Below are 19106 nucleotides of genomic sequence, written 5' to 3'. Positions count from 1 at the left end.
CGAGCCCCCAAGGTCTGGAACAGCCTGCCATTGGAGGTGGTTCAAGCACCTACACTGAACACTGTCAAAAGCAAACTGGATGCTTATCTTGCTGGGATCCTCTGATCCCAGCTGACTTCCTCCCTTTGGGCAGGGGGCTGGACTCGATGATCTTCCGAGGTCCCTTCCAGCCCTAATGTCTATGAAATCCATGATTATCTTCCAAATCCATGGAAAAAATCTGCACTTTTTAATCTGTGCAAACTAAAATGAGAAAATATATTAACCTTAGTAAACTTTGGCGTGATCATGTATGTAAGCTATTAATATCAACACAGTTATTTTCTTCTTCAATATAGTCAATTAAAACCAGCAGAGATGAAAAAGCAGTTACTCAATTGGAATTCACTGTCATATAATCAATGGCCATTTGAACACAAGTCAAAATATAACATTAGGGTTAGATAGGATTTCTACAAGCAAGATTTAACGTCAAGTAAAGGATTAAGATAGAGCCTCACAATCACTCTTTGTTCATCTTAATTCAGTTCCCAAGTTACTTGGCAGTGAACATTAATGCTATGCAATCTATTTGTGGCTAGTGCTAATGGCCATCTAGAGTAGTCTCCCTCTCCACATAAAATAACAGGAAGTATTTTTTTTTAAATCTTACTCAAATAGCAGGATCAGAAGGTGTCTAATAAGGGGCAAAAGTACTACTATGACTGTCAACATTAGTTTTAGAGGGACACATATATGTGGAAGTGGCAGAAAAGAAAATGGGATATATTTGGGTAAGAACTGAAGAGTAAAGAATTGTGAGCAAGCTTGAAAGGAGAGACACAACATACAGCAGAGGCTGATGGAGGCCAAAAATATTTTGCAAATACTCAGACCCAGAAAAAAGAAGGGTGATGGAAGGAAATAGTAAAAACCTTGTAAAATGAAGAAAATATTTCAATTCACTGCTCTCTCAGAATTTGAACCTACTTATAGAAGCCTTTTTTAATTATTACATTTCAATTTAACTGAATTTTGGCACTGATTAATAATGTGCTCTGAAGGAGAGAAAAGTGAATCCCACAGAAGATGGAAATTAAATCTAGGTACCTCTCGATCTGATATGGCATCCTTCAAGCTACAGACTAACTGAAAACAGAAATTTTTTTACTTATTATTAAATTTTAATTTATGACAGTTTTGAATAAATTAGTCTGATATTTTAACTTGTCTATCCCGTCAACTGCTTGTCACCATGGTAAGGAACCTAATTTAAGGAACCATTCTTCAAAGAAGTACTTTCAATACAAAAACAAGACAATAATGATAAACAGGTTACATTCTTGAAAGGATGCAACAGAGGAACTGGTGAGTAACCTGAACGGCATAGATTTAATACCTATTGTTTTTAAGTTCTGAATGCTAATAATGTTTTTTAACAGAGTTTTACCTCCACCACCAAGTCTTATGTTGTTAAAAGAAGAGGTGGAAAAAGTATGGCTAGTCCTTACTGTGATCCACTATGATTGACAGACATGCTAAGAGCCACTTGACAGGAGATCTCTAAAAAGGTAGCTTTGAGAGGTTCAATTAACATACTGCACAGATCTAAAGCTAGTAAATTATATGAAGGAATAAAAAAAGAGATAAAGTTACAGTTTAAGAGGGTAATCTCTACAAGTACCTGATGGGATGGGTGGGGGTTGGGGAGGAAGTAAGGTGTTAGTCTTGCTGTGGGTAGTACTAGATAAAGGAGGAGATGTGGCAGTATCTTTCATACCATACAGCTTGGACTCTTTGGAAAGAGTTCTTGGCAAAGAGGATCCTCGAGAGGTATTTGGAGATTCAGTCTTTAAAGTCTTAGAGTTGTAGTGTAACTGAAACCCAAACAAACAAATTCAATTACTGTCACAAAAAGTAGCAGATCCTTTAGTATTTGCAGAGCATTCAATTGTCTCCAGACATTTTTGCATTTTTTAAATTATAAAATCATTCAAAATATATAAAACAAATTGGAATGAACCAATGAATTTCATTTACAAAGATGTATAACTTTTTACAAGAAAAATAGTGATACTTGACAACACACAAACCAGAACTGAATCCAAGCAAAGGAAGAAATGCTCATTAAGTACATGGCTGCATAGTGCACACATTACAGGGTTGCTACTCTGTCTGGTGATACTTTTAATGACCTGTGTTTCCCTCTATGTGGCTCTAAAGACAATCCAAAGCTATATAGACATGCACAAATCACTTACCTCTCCTTTTAAAGAAACTTAAATGGTTCAGTTTAGGCATGAGCACCCTATAGATTTGGATAAATAGGATTCATCCTTTCCCTGTAGATGGTATTACTATGCAAAGCAAAAACTGCAAATGATACTTGAGCATCCCTACATTTGCTTAAAAGTTACTATAGCAAGCTGTTTCATGATTGGAATAACTAAATATTTCTTGACATCCTTGGTCAAATCAGCACCAGAAACCTCCACATCTTAAAGACTTAGTGCAAGTCTTTACAAATATAAAATGAATTAAAAATCATTACTTCTTTTATCTATGCCTGATATTTTGGCATTCCTAAGCTGAGTTGCATATGACTTGCATGTAACACTGAGGTTTTTTTCTGTTTTTACTGTTGATGTGTTTGCTCATATGTACAGAGAGTTTTGCTGCTCTTTACTGGGTGTACCTCCCAACACAGTCTTCAATACACAACATCAGATACAAAGAGGGATTGCACACATTAGCTCTATTCTTGAAGAGTTGTCATGAAAAAAGTGACCTTCACAGCATCATTAAGTACCACATCAAGCCAGGAGGACTGCATTTACCTTGTGGAACACATTTAACCACCCTGTATTCAACGAATGGGAAAAGTGGGAGTTGCACTTCCATTAGTAACACATGCAATGAACCGATTTCCCATGATATGCAAGTACATATCATGCACACCATCTCTCAAAGCAGGGAAGCATCCAAACCAAATATCTTATTTTAACCCCAAACATTTTCATGGAACTAAACGGCTTATTTAGTGTAATTTCAAGAAATAACTAAACAAAAATGAAACATTTTCCCATGTTACACCTACAAATATTTTTAAAGAAAGAGAAGCTGGAGCCTGCCTACTGCCAGCCTCAGGCCAGGGTGGCTTGTACTGTGAGGGCAGGGGCACAAATCGGAGGAGTGCAGGGAAGACCGTGGTGGGAGGGCCTAAAGGAGACCATGTGGTGGAAGGGGAGAATGCAGGGGATATTGCATAGTGGGAGTGCCAGAGGGAGACTGTGCAGCAGGAAGAGGAGCATGCTCGGCTCAAAGCTTTCACTGATGCTCTGGCCCTGGCCCTGGCCCAGGTAGGCAGAAGCAAGTGCCACTGACTGCTCCAGAGCTACCACAGAAGGTAAGTGGCAGGGAGGGCAGGGTTGAGAAGGCAGTGCAGAAGGGTAAGAGCCACGAGTCTAGCTACATGCCCTTCCATCATTGCTTTCCCTGCCATAGCAGAGGGAGGCATGAATTTAAGACAGCCCCTCAATAATTAGATTATATACAGGGAAAATTATAAGAAATGTTTGATTTTCCATGCTTTAAATCTAATTATTGGGGGGCTGTCTTAAAATTTGACATCATTTTGGATTTAGGTAAATACAGTACTTTTTAAAGTCTATTAAAAACACAGCTTATATCAGCTACATGCATTGCTCCCTTTATGCATGAACAATTTGAGCCATACATAATTAAACTAAAATAATAAAAATATATCATCTAAATTTAGATCTAAAGAAAATTATGTATTTGCTTGTAATAGTGCTTAGTTGAAGAGAAAAAATAGTTTCTAGTCCCACAATACTTTATTTTTACCTTTACATCCACACCAGGAATGTAAAATACTGTAGTTTCCAGATCACTAGACTTTGTCTGTAGAGATGATGGCACCTTTTTTCCAGCAAGCAAGTGAGTAGTAGATGCATAGTTTGTTTGAAACTTCTTCTTTTTTGAAGGAGACTCCTGGTCTAAACTTCTGGAACTCCGATCATAGCTCCTACAAACAAACAGCAATTCACAACATGTCTTTATACAGATCTAATACTGTATTAACAAGTACGTTTTTCACTGTTTAAAAAGGGTGGAGTCCTTTATAAAAAAAACCACCCAATAATATCAAGTTGCATATTTGATACATTTCTAAACTTTTCATGTATTCTTTATCATAGTGTAGTGAGTTTGGGGTTATTGCTTCGCTCAAACAGTCTTTAAATGTCACACAATTCTTTATTATCTGGGCACACGTGCCTCTCAGGAACACCAGAACATAAATCAGAACTCAGTACTACAAATTTAGCATAGACCATACAGGGTGTACTCATGGTCTTGATTTATCTCCAGCCCCTGATGATTTGCTTCTGGCTTTCTGGTTCCCCTCTGCACTGCAGTCTTCCTTCTCAGGCTGCCTTTGACTCAGTTCTGCGACATGCTGCTGCTGCTGCTTCTGATCTTGCAGCCCTGGGTCTTCTCCCAGGCCCTGTGCCTCAGATTGACTCCCCTTCTCTGTTTCTCACTCTCTCTGAGTTCTCAGCTTGTAGTTCCCATTCTCTGGCTCCTTTCCCCAGAAGCCTAACTCTCCCTTTGTCCATCTCTCCAGCTGGTCACCCTGGGAGTCTCTCTCCTGGCTCCCTTTCCTGGGAGCTCTTCAGCTTCCTGTGGCCAGTAATTATCTTCTCAGCTGGCCTAGTCCTCCTACGCAGTCTGTAGTCAGTGCCTACTGCCTGCAGCTGGGCTGTAGCCCTTGCAAGCCTGCAGACTGCTACAGCTGAATGTGTGCAGTCTGCTGCGATCCTCTGTTAACCAGCCTGCTACACACAGACACTGACATCATCTTAAACACAAAAAAATTCTGGAATTCTTGAGTATCTGTGTGCAGATTTCCAAGTTATCTTTCAAATAGTACATTTAAATATTTCTTAGGAGAGTAAAAAGGGAATAAAGGAATCCATGTGCTTTGGAGACTTGCATTTCCATTCATAAACAACAGGTAAAAAATAAAGCAGTTCCACTCTGGTCTCTTGATATATGGCTAATTAAATTCAACCCCTTTTACAAGCAGGCATTTTTAATGTTCTCTGGAACAAAAATGTAAACTCAGTCACAATGGCATTCATTTAAATGCCATGGCAACCTTCAAGTGATGCTATCTGAAACCATAAAGTTAACAATTAACAGTTTCTGTGCTTTTCCAATAAGTCAATGCACAGTAATCAGTAAGCGATATATGTTGTGGTGCACCGATTCATATGAATGGAATCATTATTCTGATTTATGCCTAAGTTACTGTCAATTACAAAAGTAGCATTACTGTCTCTCAACAGATTTCTTACCTTCTTAAACTAATGTCATCATGTTCTTGCTGAAGTGTTGTTGGGTGCAATACACATTTTCCACAATCAATTTCAACTCTAATATCAAGTTCAAAGTCAATATTTCTTTCTGTTGTTGTGCCAGTCACATTCCTGTTGGCAGGAGCTGTTGGCCAGCGTTCAGTAAACAGCTGATGAACTGCAGCAAACCCTGTTGCTTTCTTACGAGAGGTATTCCTGAACAAACAACAACCGCACATTAAATATTAGCGCTGTAACAACTTCTAACATTACCAAATAGTGCATCTGCAGACAACTTAGCTACTCCATATGTGGAATACTTTAAGAAGTTTTCTATAAGAGGTACCATTTGGTAAACTTCCAGAGGTGCACAGCGACACAGCAGCTCACCCCCTTCAAATTATCACTAAATATTTACTGTCTGCTAAATCCGATTGGGCCCCTGTTGTGCTGTCCACTGTATAAGCAAATATAGACGTGGTCCTACAACCTAAAGATAGCAAGTAAACCAGAAGTAAGGACAGACTTACATTTGCACCATTTCAGAAAGTGGGGCAACTTACTTCCTCAGTATCATGTGTCACCTGATTCAGTGCGATTATCTGCCCATTCCTGTCACTCAGTAAAGTAAATTAAACAACAATAATTTCCACATATGTACACTAGCTGTATTGCAAATCAGCAGTAAATTATTACATCTGAGCTTCACTTATTTCAGGACAATAGTAGAGATATACAAACAAAATCAGATGTAGTTTTCTAAGTCCCCATGCCCTCCAAAGGGGTGTAACTGTTTTGTTTGTCCATATACAAGAGGTAGGGTCGAAGAATGCATAACAAAACATGTATACTTGCATGCACGTGTGTATCGTTGCTAAAGATTCATTGTTTAATATTATGCCGATACAGATATATACCAAAAGTGTTCTGCTAAGACAGCAGCTGTTAGATCAGTGATTCTCAACAAGGGGGTTGGTATCAGGGATTTGAAAGGTTAAATGGTTAAACTATCATTATATTTATACTGTTAATACATTATAATTAACATTTTAAAACAGATTATGTTGTGTGAATTATTAAACGGTTTACCAGTGCTACTTTTCCAGACCACCCTTCCCTGAGGCAGGTCAGCTTGCATTTGCATACCTCCTGCCCCTTCCACCAGCTCCTGTAGCTGTATAAATTGAAGTGCTGGGCCCGGCATAGGAAGAGGAGGTGGTAAAGCTGAGCCAAGCCAGCTGTCTCCCCAGAGAAGGAGAGGAAGGGAAGGGGAGGCAAGGCAGGGTGCGATGGCCAGCAACAGGAGTGCCACTTGCTGCCTGTACGTCTCACCTTATGGCAAGCAGAACAGGTGTTGGCTATTCCCATAGATGTGTCATCAGTTACATGGTTAACTGATATAATTAGAAAAGTTTAAACAGCTATTATTTTAAATGATATTACAACCCTACTTGGGATGCTGTGCCAGTCTTTGAAAGGTGCAATCAGGAGAGGAGATTAGTGCAGGCTCTTCCCTTCCAGCTGCTCCACCTTCCCCCACGCACCGCAGCACAGGCTCTTCCCTGCTGGCTGCTCTTTGTCCCTCCCAACCCACCTTCAAGAAGGTAAGCACTATAATAGTTAAATTAGTTTTCTTGAATGGGATGCTGCTCAATTCACAGAAGTTATGAAGGGGTACCTCAAGTTTAAAAAAGGTTGAAAACCACTGCGTTAGATAAATGTCAGATTCACAAAAAATAATTATTCACCTTTGGTTATAAAACATCTCCCAAATACTTGTCATCTTATTTATTTCTTCTTCTAATATTTGAATCAGACAAAAGCTTTCAACAGCTGTCATTAAATAAAAACTCCAAGATCTGCATATGTGGCAGCTCTACCCAGGCCTGTGCCCTTTCAGCCTTTGTAAATACGGTAATTAGTCCATCCATAATGGAAGCACCCCTTGTTTTTTCCACACCTTGCAGTCAGTAACTAGAGATCTAGCTAATAGCTATTAAGAAAATTAAAAGAACCTCTTCCTTTCAACCCAGTAAAACCCCACCTAAAAGTCCTATGATACAATTTAGACAAATTTAGAGAGAGGTTGGAAGAAAAGGTCAACGAAAAAGAAAAATCACATTGACATGTTTGGGTACCAAGGAAAAAGGAAATTTTAATACAGACTTATCAAATCCTCAACTATTCCTTACTCTTGATTCTAATTTCAGTAAGAGTTTTAATTCAGTGCCTGGCTCTATCTTCCTAGGAGTTGAAATCTGGATACATGAAACAACTCCAAAATGGGAAAAGGCACGCAACAAGGATGCCTCAGATCATCAAGGTCCCAAAGTCTCTTTCATGTCTTCAATTGTTGCTATGGTTAAAGAAAATAGACAGAAATATTCTACTTCTGAACAACTTAACAGTGATCAAGAAGAAATAAATCTGTGATTTAAAAAGCAACCTAGAAGCACATGATATTTAATTAAATGCAATATTTGGAAAAATTAATAAAAACATTTTTAAAAGTAGATCTAAAAACCAAAAACTCTGAATAGTGGGAATTTTAATTACAGTTGATGAATTGACAGAGTCAGTCTCTGAATAAAACAAACTTCTGTTTTTTTTAATCAAGCATAGCTCTATTAGAACCAGAAACAAGGCATGGAGAGCTCAAAATATTTTACAATTTAACTTTTAAATAATAATAGCATATGGTTTAAAGACTAGAATTAGTGGCACCAATACCCATGATAATGGAGACGTAAACGGAGAATTCTTCCAGAATCCCAATGGAATAAGTCATCAAATGAAGGAAGGTGATGCTTCCCAAAATTTATTGCAAAAACAAATGTAGAATATTTAACAGATGGACTGAAAAGTCCCATCTACATGTTACCAGTATTGTGCACTTACTTGTTAATTGTGCAATTACCTGAAACCAGCTACACATGCAAAGTACTTATCATGCCATAAAAAGGTCCAACCCAGCTATAAAGTTAGACCTCGAAAATATGAATTAGCTTTATAGCTGGTTGGTGTCCAGCTTTAAAAAGCACATATAGCAAGGTCTCCCCACCGCAAGGGTGCACTGTGCCCAGCTGGGGTTGGCAGTCTTGCAGCTGAGGTTTCATGTACCCCCCAAACTAGGAGACCATGAAAGCTGGGATCTCCCAGCCATGGGGGTTTCCTCAAACCTCCGGGCTTAGGGGGATCACGGCAGCCATGTCTCCCATCCCCAGAGGTATGTGGGGCATCTCCATGGCTAGGAGCTCCTAGCCTTGGGAGCTTGGCTTTTTGCTGGTGCAGGGGGAGCCCAACTGTGGCAGGCAGAGAAGGCAGGCAGTGCATGCAGGAAGAGCCATGCACATGGCACAGCAGGAGGTGCACTGGTGGCCTACACCATGGTTTGCAAGTACTGCTCAATGGTCGACTCCTTAACAGAAAACTTGGGGAATACAATCCAAAAATGATTGATTGTACTGGCTTCCAAAAGTTCAGGAAGTTTAAAAGAAGAGAAGTGACAGAAAAAGAAATGGTATCAAATGAGGGAAGTGCTGGTAGCTACACGGCAAAATAAAGTTAAATCAACCTTTTTTGGGCAGATTATAGCTAGGGCCCTACCAAATTCATGGCAGAAGTGGTCTGCACTGCAGCTCCTTTAATCTTGTAGGTTCCCCCACACAGACCCCCAGCGGGCCCCACTTGTGGCCCGCTTCTGACATGTGGGGAGGCAAACATGGCGGTTTTAAATATGGTGCTCTTGTTGCCTTCTGTCACTGGTTGGCCAACGGGCCACAGCAGCCCCCTGCTTGCTGCTGACCATCAGGGAGGCAAAAATGGTGCCATGTTTTCACTTCCCTGCAAATCAGGAGTAAGTTGCAAGTGGGGTCCCTCCACCAATCAGCAGGGGAGGGCGTGCAAGGGAACCTGCAAGGTAAGGGAGACTCAGAGCAGCATTTTCTGCCATGAATTTGGTAGGGCCCTTATTATAGGCAAAGGGACATAAAATTTTAGCTTAATCCCCAATGCTCATATTCCTGAAGAAACACTGGTTTCATTTAAAACATACAAAACAAGTTTAACAACACACTCACAGCTGGTGAGGGAAATGATGGCTGCTTGCTGAAGGAATTAGCTGTTAAATCACAAACAGATTATTACCTAAATCTTTTAATCTGAAGTAATGTATTCTGACAGAAATGGAAACGCCCCCAGCCTCAACTTTCTTCCTCCAGAAATCTTCAAGGAATTCATTGATTGGTGATGTCCAATTTTGACAAAAAAACTGTCTATAATTATTTTAGAAGGCATTTATCCTAACACTGGAACAAAAATAGTAGTCCATATCTAAAAAAAAAATGGTGATAAGAGATCCTGCAGCATACTGTCTTATCAGCCTTACACATATTCCAGGCAAAATATTTGGGAGATGCTGTCATATCTACAAACATGGATTTCTGAAAATAACACTCTGTGAAAAGAGCAGGCCAATTTCAGTGAAGGCTATTTTATATGGACCACTGTTTAGTGCTGTATTATTTGGCATCCAAATAGGTAAAAAGCTAAAATTATTTATATGTAGACATCATCGATATAAAGGGAGGTTTAGGACATCATCGGTTGATTAAAATAATGGAAGAAACTGGTAGTGACATCAATGGATAAAGCTCTCCTACAGTTAATCATTGCTTACGATTCTAATACAGCCTCTTGGGTATATTATGGGATCAGCAGTGCTCTGGCCAGTAGTTTTCCAGCTAAGGGGTACAACAAAGATGCCTGCTTTCTCCACTACTTTTTAATCTATTCCTGAATGATCAAAACCAGGGCTGTGTAAGTAGTGGCCCGAGATGGGTATATTATGCAACCCCTGAACTCTCACCCAGCTGTTCTTACCCCGGTCCTGTCATTGTTCCAGCTGCTATTAAAGCTGGAGTCTTCAGGCTCCCCTTTTATCCTCCAGCTACTGCTTCCTACCTTTGCCCCAAGAGACTGGGCCATGTACCAATGTAGGGAGCTGCAAGTGAGTTCAGGGCCATGTCTGGATGGGGTGCAGGGATCGTATCAGTGTGGGGCGGGCACATATTACAAAGAGATGTTGTGCAGTGCAGAGGTGAGGGAGTGCCCCAGTGCATACATGGGTGTGCTGTGCAAGGGAGTATCCATGTCACTTCTGGACAGTAGCGTCTCTGAAGTTGGACAGCTCTAATCCAAAACATGTGCTAACAAGGAATGGATTCCACTTACCCACTATATTGAATGGTTTTATCCCTGTCTCGCTTTAGGCAACTGACACACTATTAATATCAAAACCCCAGAAAGGCATCCAAAGGTTATTAAATACTTTAAAACAGTACTCTCTCTCAAATAGCTTGAGAATCAGTACTGCTAAATTTGAGGCACTGTTATTCTGGGAATGAAAGCTGGAAGTGAGATTTGTGTTTTCTTGTTTGTTTTTTTTAAATACCTTGGAATCTAATTTCAAGCAATTTCTGATCTGGAAAAGCACACTGAAAATGTAAGCTTTAAAGCTAAATGGGCCTTAGATGAAGCTTCAGTCTTTTACAATAAGACAAGTAAAATGTGGTATTGGCAGCACTAAGGCAGAGTCCATTTTATTGTATGGAGTAGAACTATGGTGATCTAATGGCTCAATCAAAAATAGAAAAACATTCTAATGACTTTAAGGTGGCTTTTATACTTAATTATATGACGGGGGCAGGTGGCAGGGCAGGGGAGGAAAGCAGGCACAAGCAATCTGAAAAGGAGCTGCTTAATGTGAACACTTAAGCACAATTAAGAATTAAAATTATTGGATTAAAAAAAAGGAAAAAAAAAAAAAAAAAATCAGATCTTGTACTCCTATCAATTACCCTAAGAAATGCATTATTAGAAGCCCCTCTTTATCCAATTAAACCTTTACATGAATGGTTTAACATATATTCTTGTGCAGACAGCTGGCCTGAGAAACATGCTGTCAGTCACTACTGACTTTATTTCCCCTAAAGTTAGATCTTGTTTTAAATAAACAGGCCAACATACAGAAGGATATGTAGGCAGTGAGATTTTATGGACTTCTCTCTTTTTGAGATTAATAAAACACTCCTTTGGTTCAGAAATCTATGTACCTGAAGTACAAAACTGCAAGCAATGAGAGGTCATTACTAGACTGAGATTCACTAATGAAAACTGGCAATTGTAGGGTACCTGTAGATGTACCCAGAGTCTCCTCTGATGTGCTGTAATTATAGCACATTGAAGCAGACTCGATTAATTGAGTCTGCTGGAGCATGCTAACTAGGGTGCTCCAGTCAGCCTCCTCATCTCGTCTATCACTGTGCTTCAAAATGGTGACGGGAGCTCATTTGACAAACTCTCAGAGCCACTCTAATTAAAATGCTCTCCTCCACCCCTAGAGCATATGTAAAAACTCCTGTTATGGACAGATGGTGTTAAATCCCCATAAAGAACTATGATATGTTCTTAAATTAGATAAATTACTTAAATCACTATCAAGGGGCTTGTTCTTTTTTTGAAGTGGAAAATAGTAGAAAATTTGAACTACTGAGTTAATGACTAAAGCACAATTTGGCTCCTCTATAACAACTTACAGCCTTTCCTATACTTCCTAAGTATATTTTCATTACTTGTACAAAGATTAAGCACTAAAATCAAATAGAGTTTTCCTGTTTTGTTTTGTTTTTTAACTCTGCTAATATATATTGCTTAATTTTATCTATGTTTGTATCATCATACACTATGCTTTGATTCTATTGTAGAACTTGTAGAATCTGTATGTTTTTACCAATAACCATAAACGATATTGAATTGTATAAGTTACTGTTAATTTTACTATACTTTTTTAACAAAAGCCGTAAATAAAAGTGATCATAAAAAAAATACCTTCCCTCTTGGGGGCCTAGACTTATATCTACTAGAGGCCTGCACAGGCAAGATTTAGATCCTGGGTCAGTACCAGCTTTTCTAGTTCTAAAAATATCAACTTTTCAATATTTTCCTTTTTATAGCCCTCACAAAGATTGCATTTTATGAACTGCTTACTGTGGTTTCCTATAAAAATAAGGCTTCTCTCTCTCATGGTCATCATCCTTCTCAGAGTCTTCACTGGTTGAAGACAAGCTGTCATCCCGTCGTCCCTCTTCAGGCTGGAAGGGAATGCTTGGTGAGTAGACTACTGGAGTTTTGGGTGAATTGAAAACTGAGCATGATCCTTCACTAGGGGATGAGTAATGGGATGGACCATCAATGGTTACTGACAAAAGATCCAGTTCTGTCTCCTCTGGAAACTGATTGTAAAAAGACAAAAAGATATTAAATTTCACAGTTGCTGTGGGATTTTCAGTCATTAAGCATTAGTTAAAAAACTAAAAAAAACTAAAAAAAAAAAATGAAGAAACCTTTTAAAACCCCTTAAAACTCAGGTTCCTTATACTGAACAGACAGAAGTGTTGGATTTAGGAATGTGTGGAATGAAACACATAAAAGAAAAATGAGTAAGACTGGAGAACATTTACCATTGCGTTAGTAACGTGTTGAATTTATTAGCTAGATAATTAAACAGTATTGAGCTCTGATCAAAACTTCCATTATGACAGTCCAACAGTTTGAATGTAAACATTTCATTGAAGTAAAACAGGTTTTAAAAGCAAAAAATGCACAGAATGCAGAATGCAAAAATCACCATGATCATCTGTAAATTAGAGCAATATATAAAAGTCTGTTAGTGAAAGTACATGCAAAGTGCTAGCACAGAATGTACAGTATTACCGTATCTTGTAGTACTGTTCAGTTCTTTTTAAAATGTTGAATAAAACTGACTTGAATGATGGCAATTTCAGGGAAAATTTCTAGATGTGGCCTCCTAGATATGTTTTAGTGCACTTGGCATGAATAAACACCAACACATACAGGTAGGTGGATGATAAAGTCTTGTGAGCATTTGTGATATAGAACTGCATAGTGGTGTTTCAACATTCAAGATTAGAGTCTGAATTGAAATTCTTTGATAAATTTCATCCTACCTTCAGTAAGCTATTATCACTTAACCCTTCACTCTTTATTATCCATCAGTTTTTCCTAGCTAAAGAAAAGTGCTTAAAATTGATATAAAATGATTGGAAATGTTAAAATATTCCATATTAAAACATATAAAAAGAAATCAACCAAACATTCTACCTTTCATTTTTCCCCACTTTAGAAATTTGGTCATCTTGGCAGTGTTGGTGATCAATTAAACCAGTTCAATGTAAGACCTCTATAAAAAGAAGGGAAAAATTGGAAGGGAAAACATTAAATGGTTTTCTTTCAAAAAGTGTGGATTTTTTTTCTAAAGGATAGGAATTTTTGTGTTTTGCTCTCATGTAGTATAGCTCAAGCATCCTTTTTTAAAAATAAGAGGGTTTTCATTTATTTTGCTTTATTTTTAAGTAGGCAACGATTTTGACAAATAAGTTACACTGCTTCATTTTCACAGTTCGTGTGACCGGACTCTGGAATACACTCCCAGTGGGGGTGGTACAGGCACCTACCCTGGAGAGCTTCAAAAGGAGACTGGATGCACACTTGCTGGGTTTATAAGAAATAAAGAAAAAAATGATGCTTGTTAGCTTCACACCTCGCAGCTGTTTTGTATCAATGTTAATGCCTGCACTCTTCAGACATGCTGTAAAAAGGATGAAGATGTAATGTAGAGAACTCTGTGGCAACACTTGTCTTGTGAATCTAGATGGTTCAAAGCTTGCCTTGAGGTAGTTATGGTCAGGGCTTTGTGAAGGCTTTTGTTCGTTAATATACAAACATAACTTATTACTAATTTTACTAAAGCTGCAAATTCAAGGAATGAAATTGTGAGCAGACTTGGAGATTCATCAAAAATTATCTGTGTTCATCTACATCTTTTTCAATATTTAAATTTTCTTTAAATATTTAAAAAATGGCATACATTCTGCTTTGAAATAGCTGAATTTGAAAGAGACAGGTAACTAAGAAGTAGCTTCCCAGGAGGTTAATTAGTTGTATGGTAAAATATATGCTTCTGCTTACAAGTACCTGAAAATACCCTTCCCTGGGACAGCTGGATTGTTGGGCATTCCCCAAAACTCTTTTATTCGACTTAATTAAAAATAAAAAGAAAAATATGAATTAAAACAACTAATAGAATCTGAACAATGTAAAACCAATATAAAGGTAACATTTACAGGAGAAAAAATACTGTAATAGAAGAAAGATCAACATTTTACTAGCGCTTGTTAAACAAATGTGTATGTGTCAAGAAAACTCTGAACCATTTTGCTTTTATTTTATTGATATTTAAATTGCCAAAACTGTGAGCACGGCAACCTACAAAATTACCATGCAACCATTGTAAACTCTGGTAAAAGTAGCAAAAAAGGCCTCTTTTTTTGCATGATGCCAATTTCTGAATAGCATGAAGGTATATACCCTTTTAACAATATAAATCAAATCTCACAAAAAAATAAAATATTTTAATTTTTCAATGTTTCTATTGATGTATTCTCTCTCTCACAATCCATATTTTTTAATCCAAAACCAGCTGGTGAGAAGTGAGGTTGCATTATATGTGAGAAAAATTATGAAAATTTAGTAGCAGGGGAGTGATGACAGCATTAACTGCCAAAGTTCTGGGAGCCACTGCAATCAACACTGCCACCGCTCCCCTGCCACCAAATGTCTAGGCCCATGGAGAGCCCACCTGTATACAGTATAGCCCTGAGGCCCATGGAGAGCCCACCTGCATACAGTATAGCCCCGAGGCCACTACAAGACATCAGGCCCAGCACGTAGCTCTAGAGCTGGCATGTTGGGTTTGCCCAGCCCCAGACTTGCTGCACCAGATCCAACCAGTATGTGGCCCTGAACCTGGGACACTGAAGTCAGGGCTTCTGTTCAGACTCGGCATGTAGCCACAGATCTGATCCACGCACTCCATCCAGCACAAAAGGTAGCAACAGACTTGGAAGCAAGTTTGGCTCCCTAGCTGCTGCTACCTCAGTCAGAAAGGACTAATCTTTTCTCTTCTTCAGGTTGCCCTTCCAAAACCAAGTGCAGGCTGTATGTGAAAAAAATATGGTAACGTCTACAGAAAATATTTTAGGCAGAGTATTAAGACTGATAAGCAGTTTGATTTTTAAGTCTCTCTCAGGTATGTCTAAGATGTTTATCAGCATGGTTCTAATCATTAAAGCAAAGCACACTAATTATTATAGTATATAGGGTATATCTTACAGGGTCCTGTATGTTAAACGTTACTCTGGGTCCAGGAGATGCTGCATCTACACGGATTTCTGGGAGTTCTTCATTGTCTCCTAGTCGAGAGCTGAAAGAAGGACCAAAAAAACCCAAACATCTATTGAAGTTTTAAACTTAATGGAATCATGTACTTGTCCACAAACAGAATCATGAAATTGCAAACTCACTGCTAAAAAGGAATAAGGATGTAAGAAATATGAAAAAACTTGTGATTAACATTTTCTAAAAAAAATAGGTACTGGAGCAGTAAATAAGTATTTAAGACACAAGGGAAAAAATGATGAAAATGATATGTAGCAAATAGTTTGCTGTTGGCTAATTTACTCTAAAATTTAAATCTCTTTCTGGTTTTGTCCAGCAGGGGCTAAGAGGTAAAAATTACAGGTAACAGGAAGTTATCAATTTGTGATGAGGACTGCAAATAAAACTGGAAGACTGAGTTGTTTTGTGATCGAGTAAAAAGACAAAATATTCTAATCTTATCTAAAGAGGAAATCTGCTATTCATTTTCATAGGTTTCATAGACATCAGTGCTGGAAGGGACCTCAGAAGATCGAGTCCAGGCCCCTGCCCCAGGGGCAGAAAGTAAGCTAGGGTCAAAGGATCCCAGTAAGATAAGAGTCCAAACGTTTCTTGAGAGAGTCCAGAGTAGGTACTTGGCTCCTTCTCTGGAGGGAGTCTATTCCAGGCCTTGGGGACTTGGACAGTAAAGAAGTTTTTCCTTATGTCCAGCCTAAAATGGTTTTGAAGGAATTTGTGACCACTGGACCTTGTCATCCAGTGGAGTGCTCTGGTGAACAGACATTCCCCCAGATCCTGATGCACACCTCTTATATACTTATAGGCTGTCACAAGGTCACCCCTGAGCCTTTTCAAACCCAATAGAAAAAAAATTCATTGGGTTTTGAGAGATCTTAAATATTTGATAGGCCCAACAAAAGAGTACATTACACAACACCATATTTGTTCAGTGATCTTTCTGGTAGAATCTTGAATCTCCTGAAGGTGATTTTATTAAAAAGGGAGAGGTAAGATGAGCTGGTGTTCAAATCTACATTGTTTCTGTCTACAACAATGCTAACTAGATCAGAAGAAGCTTTAAACTTGCAAGAAAAGCAGCTGAGGAATTTATTTTGAATTATTTTGTTTAAAACCATTTCCAATTCTGAGATTGAAGAATCTGTTTTTTGCTCCGTTAGCAATTTTTAAAGGTTTAATTTACCCAATATTTTGAACCACTTTGTCTTTCCCTAACAGCAGTTATTAACAGCTAGAGAAGATCCTCAGAATTATAAGAAATCCCTCCAGAACAGAACTTTGAAATCTGGTTCTAAGAGGTCCTGTGGAGTGAAACTTTTCCTCCTCAACTGATCTGCTCCTTGAGCACATTGAAAATCATACATGCTTATTTTACTATTTATCAAGTGTGCTACCTTTTACTCCTTGTAGTTTTGCTAGGCAAGTATAGCTTTCAGAGAATGAAATGGAGTCCGTTCTGCTTGTACATCATCTCAGTATGGTTATCCAAGCTTAAACTGTTGTTAATGATATGTGAACAAGACAGTTCCAGATTACATGGCAGACAAGCTAAAACCCACTTCTTCAGCCTTCTTAATTTCGTTGACAATTTCTGGTAAGACGCCATCTGCACACATTTACTTCTATGCTTTAGATTGAGAGCACAACAGAGTTTTCAGCTTTAAATATGGACTAGAAGGCAAACTACGGACCTTAGTAACTCTGTTACGGAGGTCAGATTTGAACACTAAGAGCCATCCATATTGAGAAACTTGTAAGCAAACCTTTTGAAAAAGGTAAAGACACTCATCATCAGAGAGCATATGAATGAATACATATCTATAGTTTCAGGCAAGGTTCTTTGAATGCATGTGATATCTTATATTAGACCAACTGAGTAGTTGGAAAAAAGTTCTTGCAAGCTTTCGGATGCAGTCACCCTTCTTCAGGCATAGGGAATCTCTGCTCTTCTGAGACTCCAAGGCCTCAGTTTTAGCTTCTTTCATTCCTTGGAGTCTTGTCTGCCTATGTCCTTAAACCAACATGGCTACAACCAAAAACCTATGTATCTATAGTTTCACTATAAAGCTATAGTTTCTTTGTAAAACAATTTTAGCTTTTGCCCATCTAAAACATTTTAAAAAGTGAGATTTATAAAAGAATCCCCACTCCATCTTTTCAAAAGATTGTCATGAATATTTTAAAGACACACAGCCACACACACGCACACCCACCCTTATTACAAATATACCTTATTCTAATTCTGTTCAAAATTTCATCATCCCAAATGTAGTCATTTGCTAAAATCACTGTACCTTGCTCTGTCCATTCTCTTTAGAGGCGGTCTTCCTGAGGCTGAAATACTCTTAGATCGGTTATAGCTGGGTTTGTAGCCCAGACCCCATTTGTCCTTCAGGGAAGCAGCCTAAACAAAAGCAAAATAAAATGTCAAGGCTAATAAATACTGCAACTTGTACATGCATGTGACAATGTAGAAAATAATTTACCAAAAAAAAAAAAAAAAGCATTTTACCCTGACATGCCAGTTTTGGGAGAAAAAAATTCTTTGATAAATAGGAGCTCAACACATCCCTTTGCAGGCGTTTGCTGTTACTTTCATTTTGACTTGTTGCCGAGGTATATGCCCACCTTTTACATTGCCTTCATGTTGCTGTCAGGAAAACAGGATATTTTGAATAGTTCAGGATCCTCTTTGCCAAACAACTTCTCTCCGTGTGCTACTGCTGCAGTTGCAATCAGCAAAGGAGCATGAGTTGCCACCAGAATATTCCCAAGAAAAGTCCTTGCTTTAGAATGGAGCATAATACCTTTGTTCAGAACACCCTTCAGGAACACTGAAAATGTTATTTGTCCAGGTTTCACACCAGGGCTTGGTGCAACATTGCAGGTATTAGTCAGTGGTGGCACTGTTTCGTTTTGACATGGTTTCTGCTTTGCTGTTTCCTCTTGCTGTTGTTTTGGGGTTTTGTGGCCATGTCCAAATGAGTGCAGCCATGTGGTATGTGGTGCTGCAGACATATCTGTGGTGCCACATACTGCATGCATGTTCCATTGTTCTCTGTGCTTTGTAGGAGAAGTGCAGAGAAAAAAAAAGCGGAGCTGTGCACATGCCAGCAGCATGTGCTGCCCAAAGCCTGAGCCTGGCCATCTGGAGCCATGCTTTGCTGCTGGCCAGGCTCCGTGCAGCAGCTTCTCATTGTTGCAGCCCCAAGAGACCCTCAGAACCCAAGGTAAGGCTGCTGGGACCTACTCCACCTGGGGTAACCTGCAGTGCAGCAGTGTACGCATAGCATGGGTGTTCCTTGGGGGCAACTACTGGCAGCACAAGGTGCACTGTTGCTAGTTGTCTCTGGGGAACCAAATGTCTATACATGTCTGGACCCCGACTATGGGACTGTCTCTCTGATTCATGAAAACGGATTATAAATCCTGAAA

The 19106-nt window shown here is 38.8% G+C and overlaps 1 protein-coding gene across 1 annotated transcript in view; it reads right to left on the bottom strand.

Moving 5' to 3' along the window:
• KIAA1109 (KIAA1109 ortholog) overlaps nucleotides 1–19106 on the bottom strand; it is a 242219-nt gene that overhangs the window by 33976 nt on the left and 189137 nt on the right. The window contains exons 62-67 of the mRNA XM_019533955.1: nucleotides 17966–18075; nucleotides 15609–15699; nucleotides 12405–12649; nucleotides 5358–5573; nucleotides 3844–4024; nucleotides 1664–1856 (exon numbers count right to left, since the gene is read on the bottom strand). Coding sequence (XP_019389500.1) covers nucleotides 1664–1856; nucleotides 3844–4024; nucleotides 5358–5573; nucleotides 12405–12649; nucleotides 15609–15699; nucleotides 17966–18075 — 1036 coding nt within the window. The remainder of the gene's footprint in view (nucleotides 1–1663; nucleotides 1857–3843; nucleotides 4025–5357; nucleotides 5574–12404; nucleotides 12650–15608; nucleotides 15700–17965; nucleotides 18076–19106) is intronic.

The sequence above is a fragment of the Crocodylus porosus genome, unplaced genomic scaffold, assembly GCF_001723895.1.
Source record: "Crocodylus porosus isolate Cpor-Errol unplaced genomic scaffold, CroPor_comp1, whole genome shotgun sequence".
Taxonomy (NCBI): Eukaryota; Metazoa; Chordata; order Crocodylia; family Crocodylidae; genus Crocodylus; species Crocodylus porosus.
This window is presented reverse-complemented; position numbering and strand designations above follow the sequence as displayed.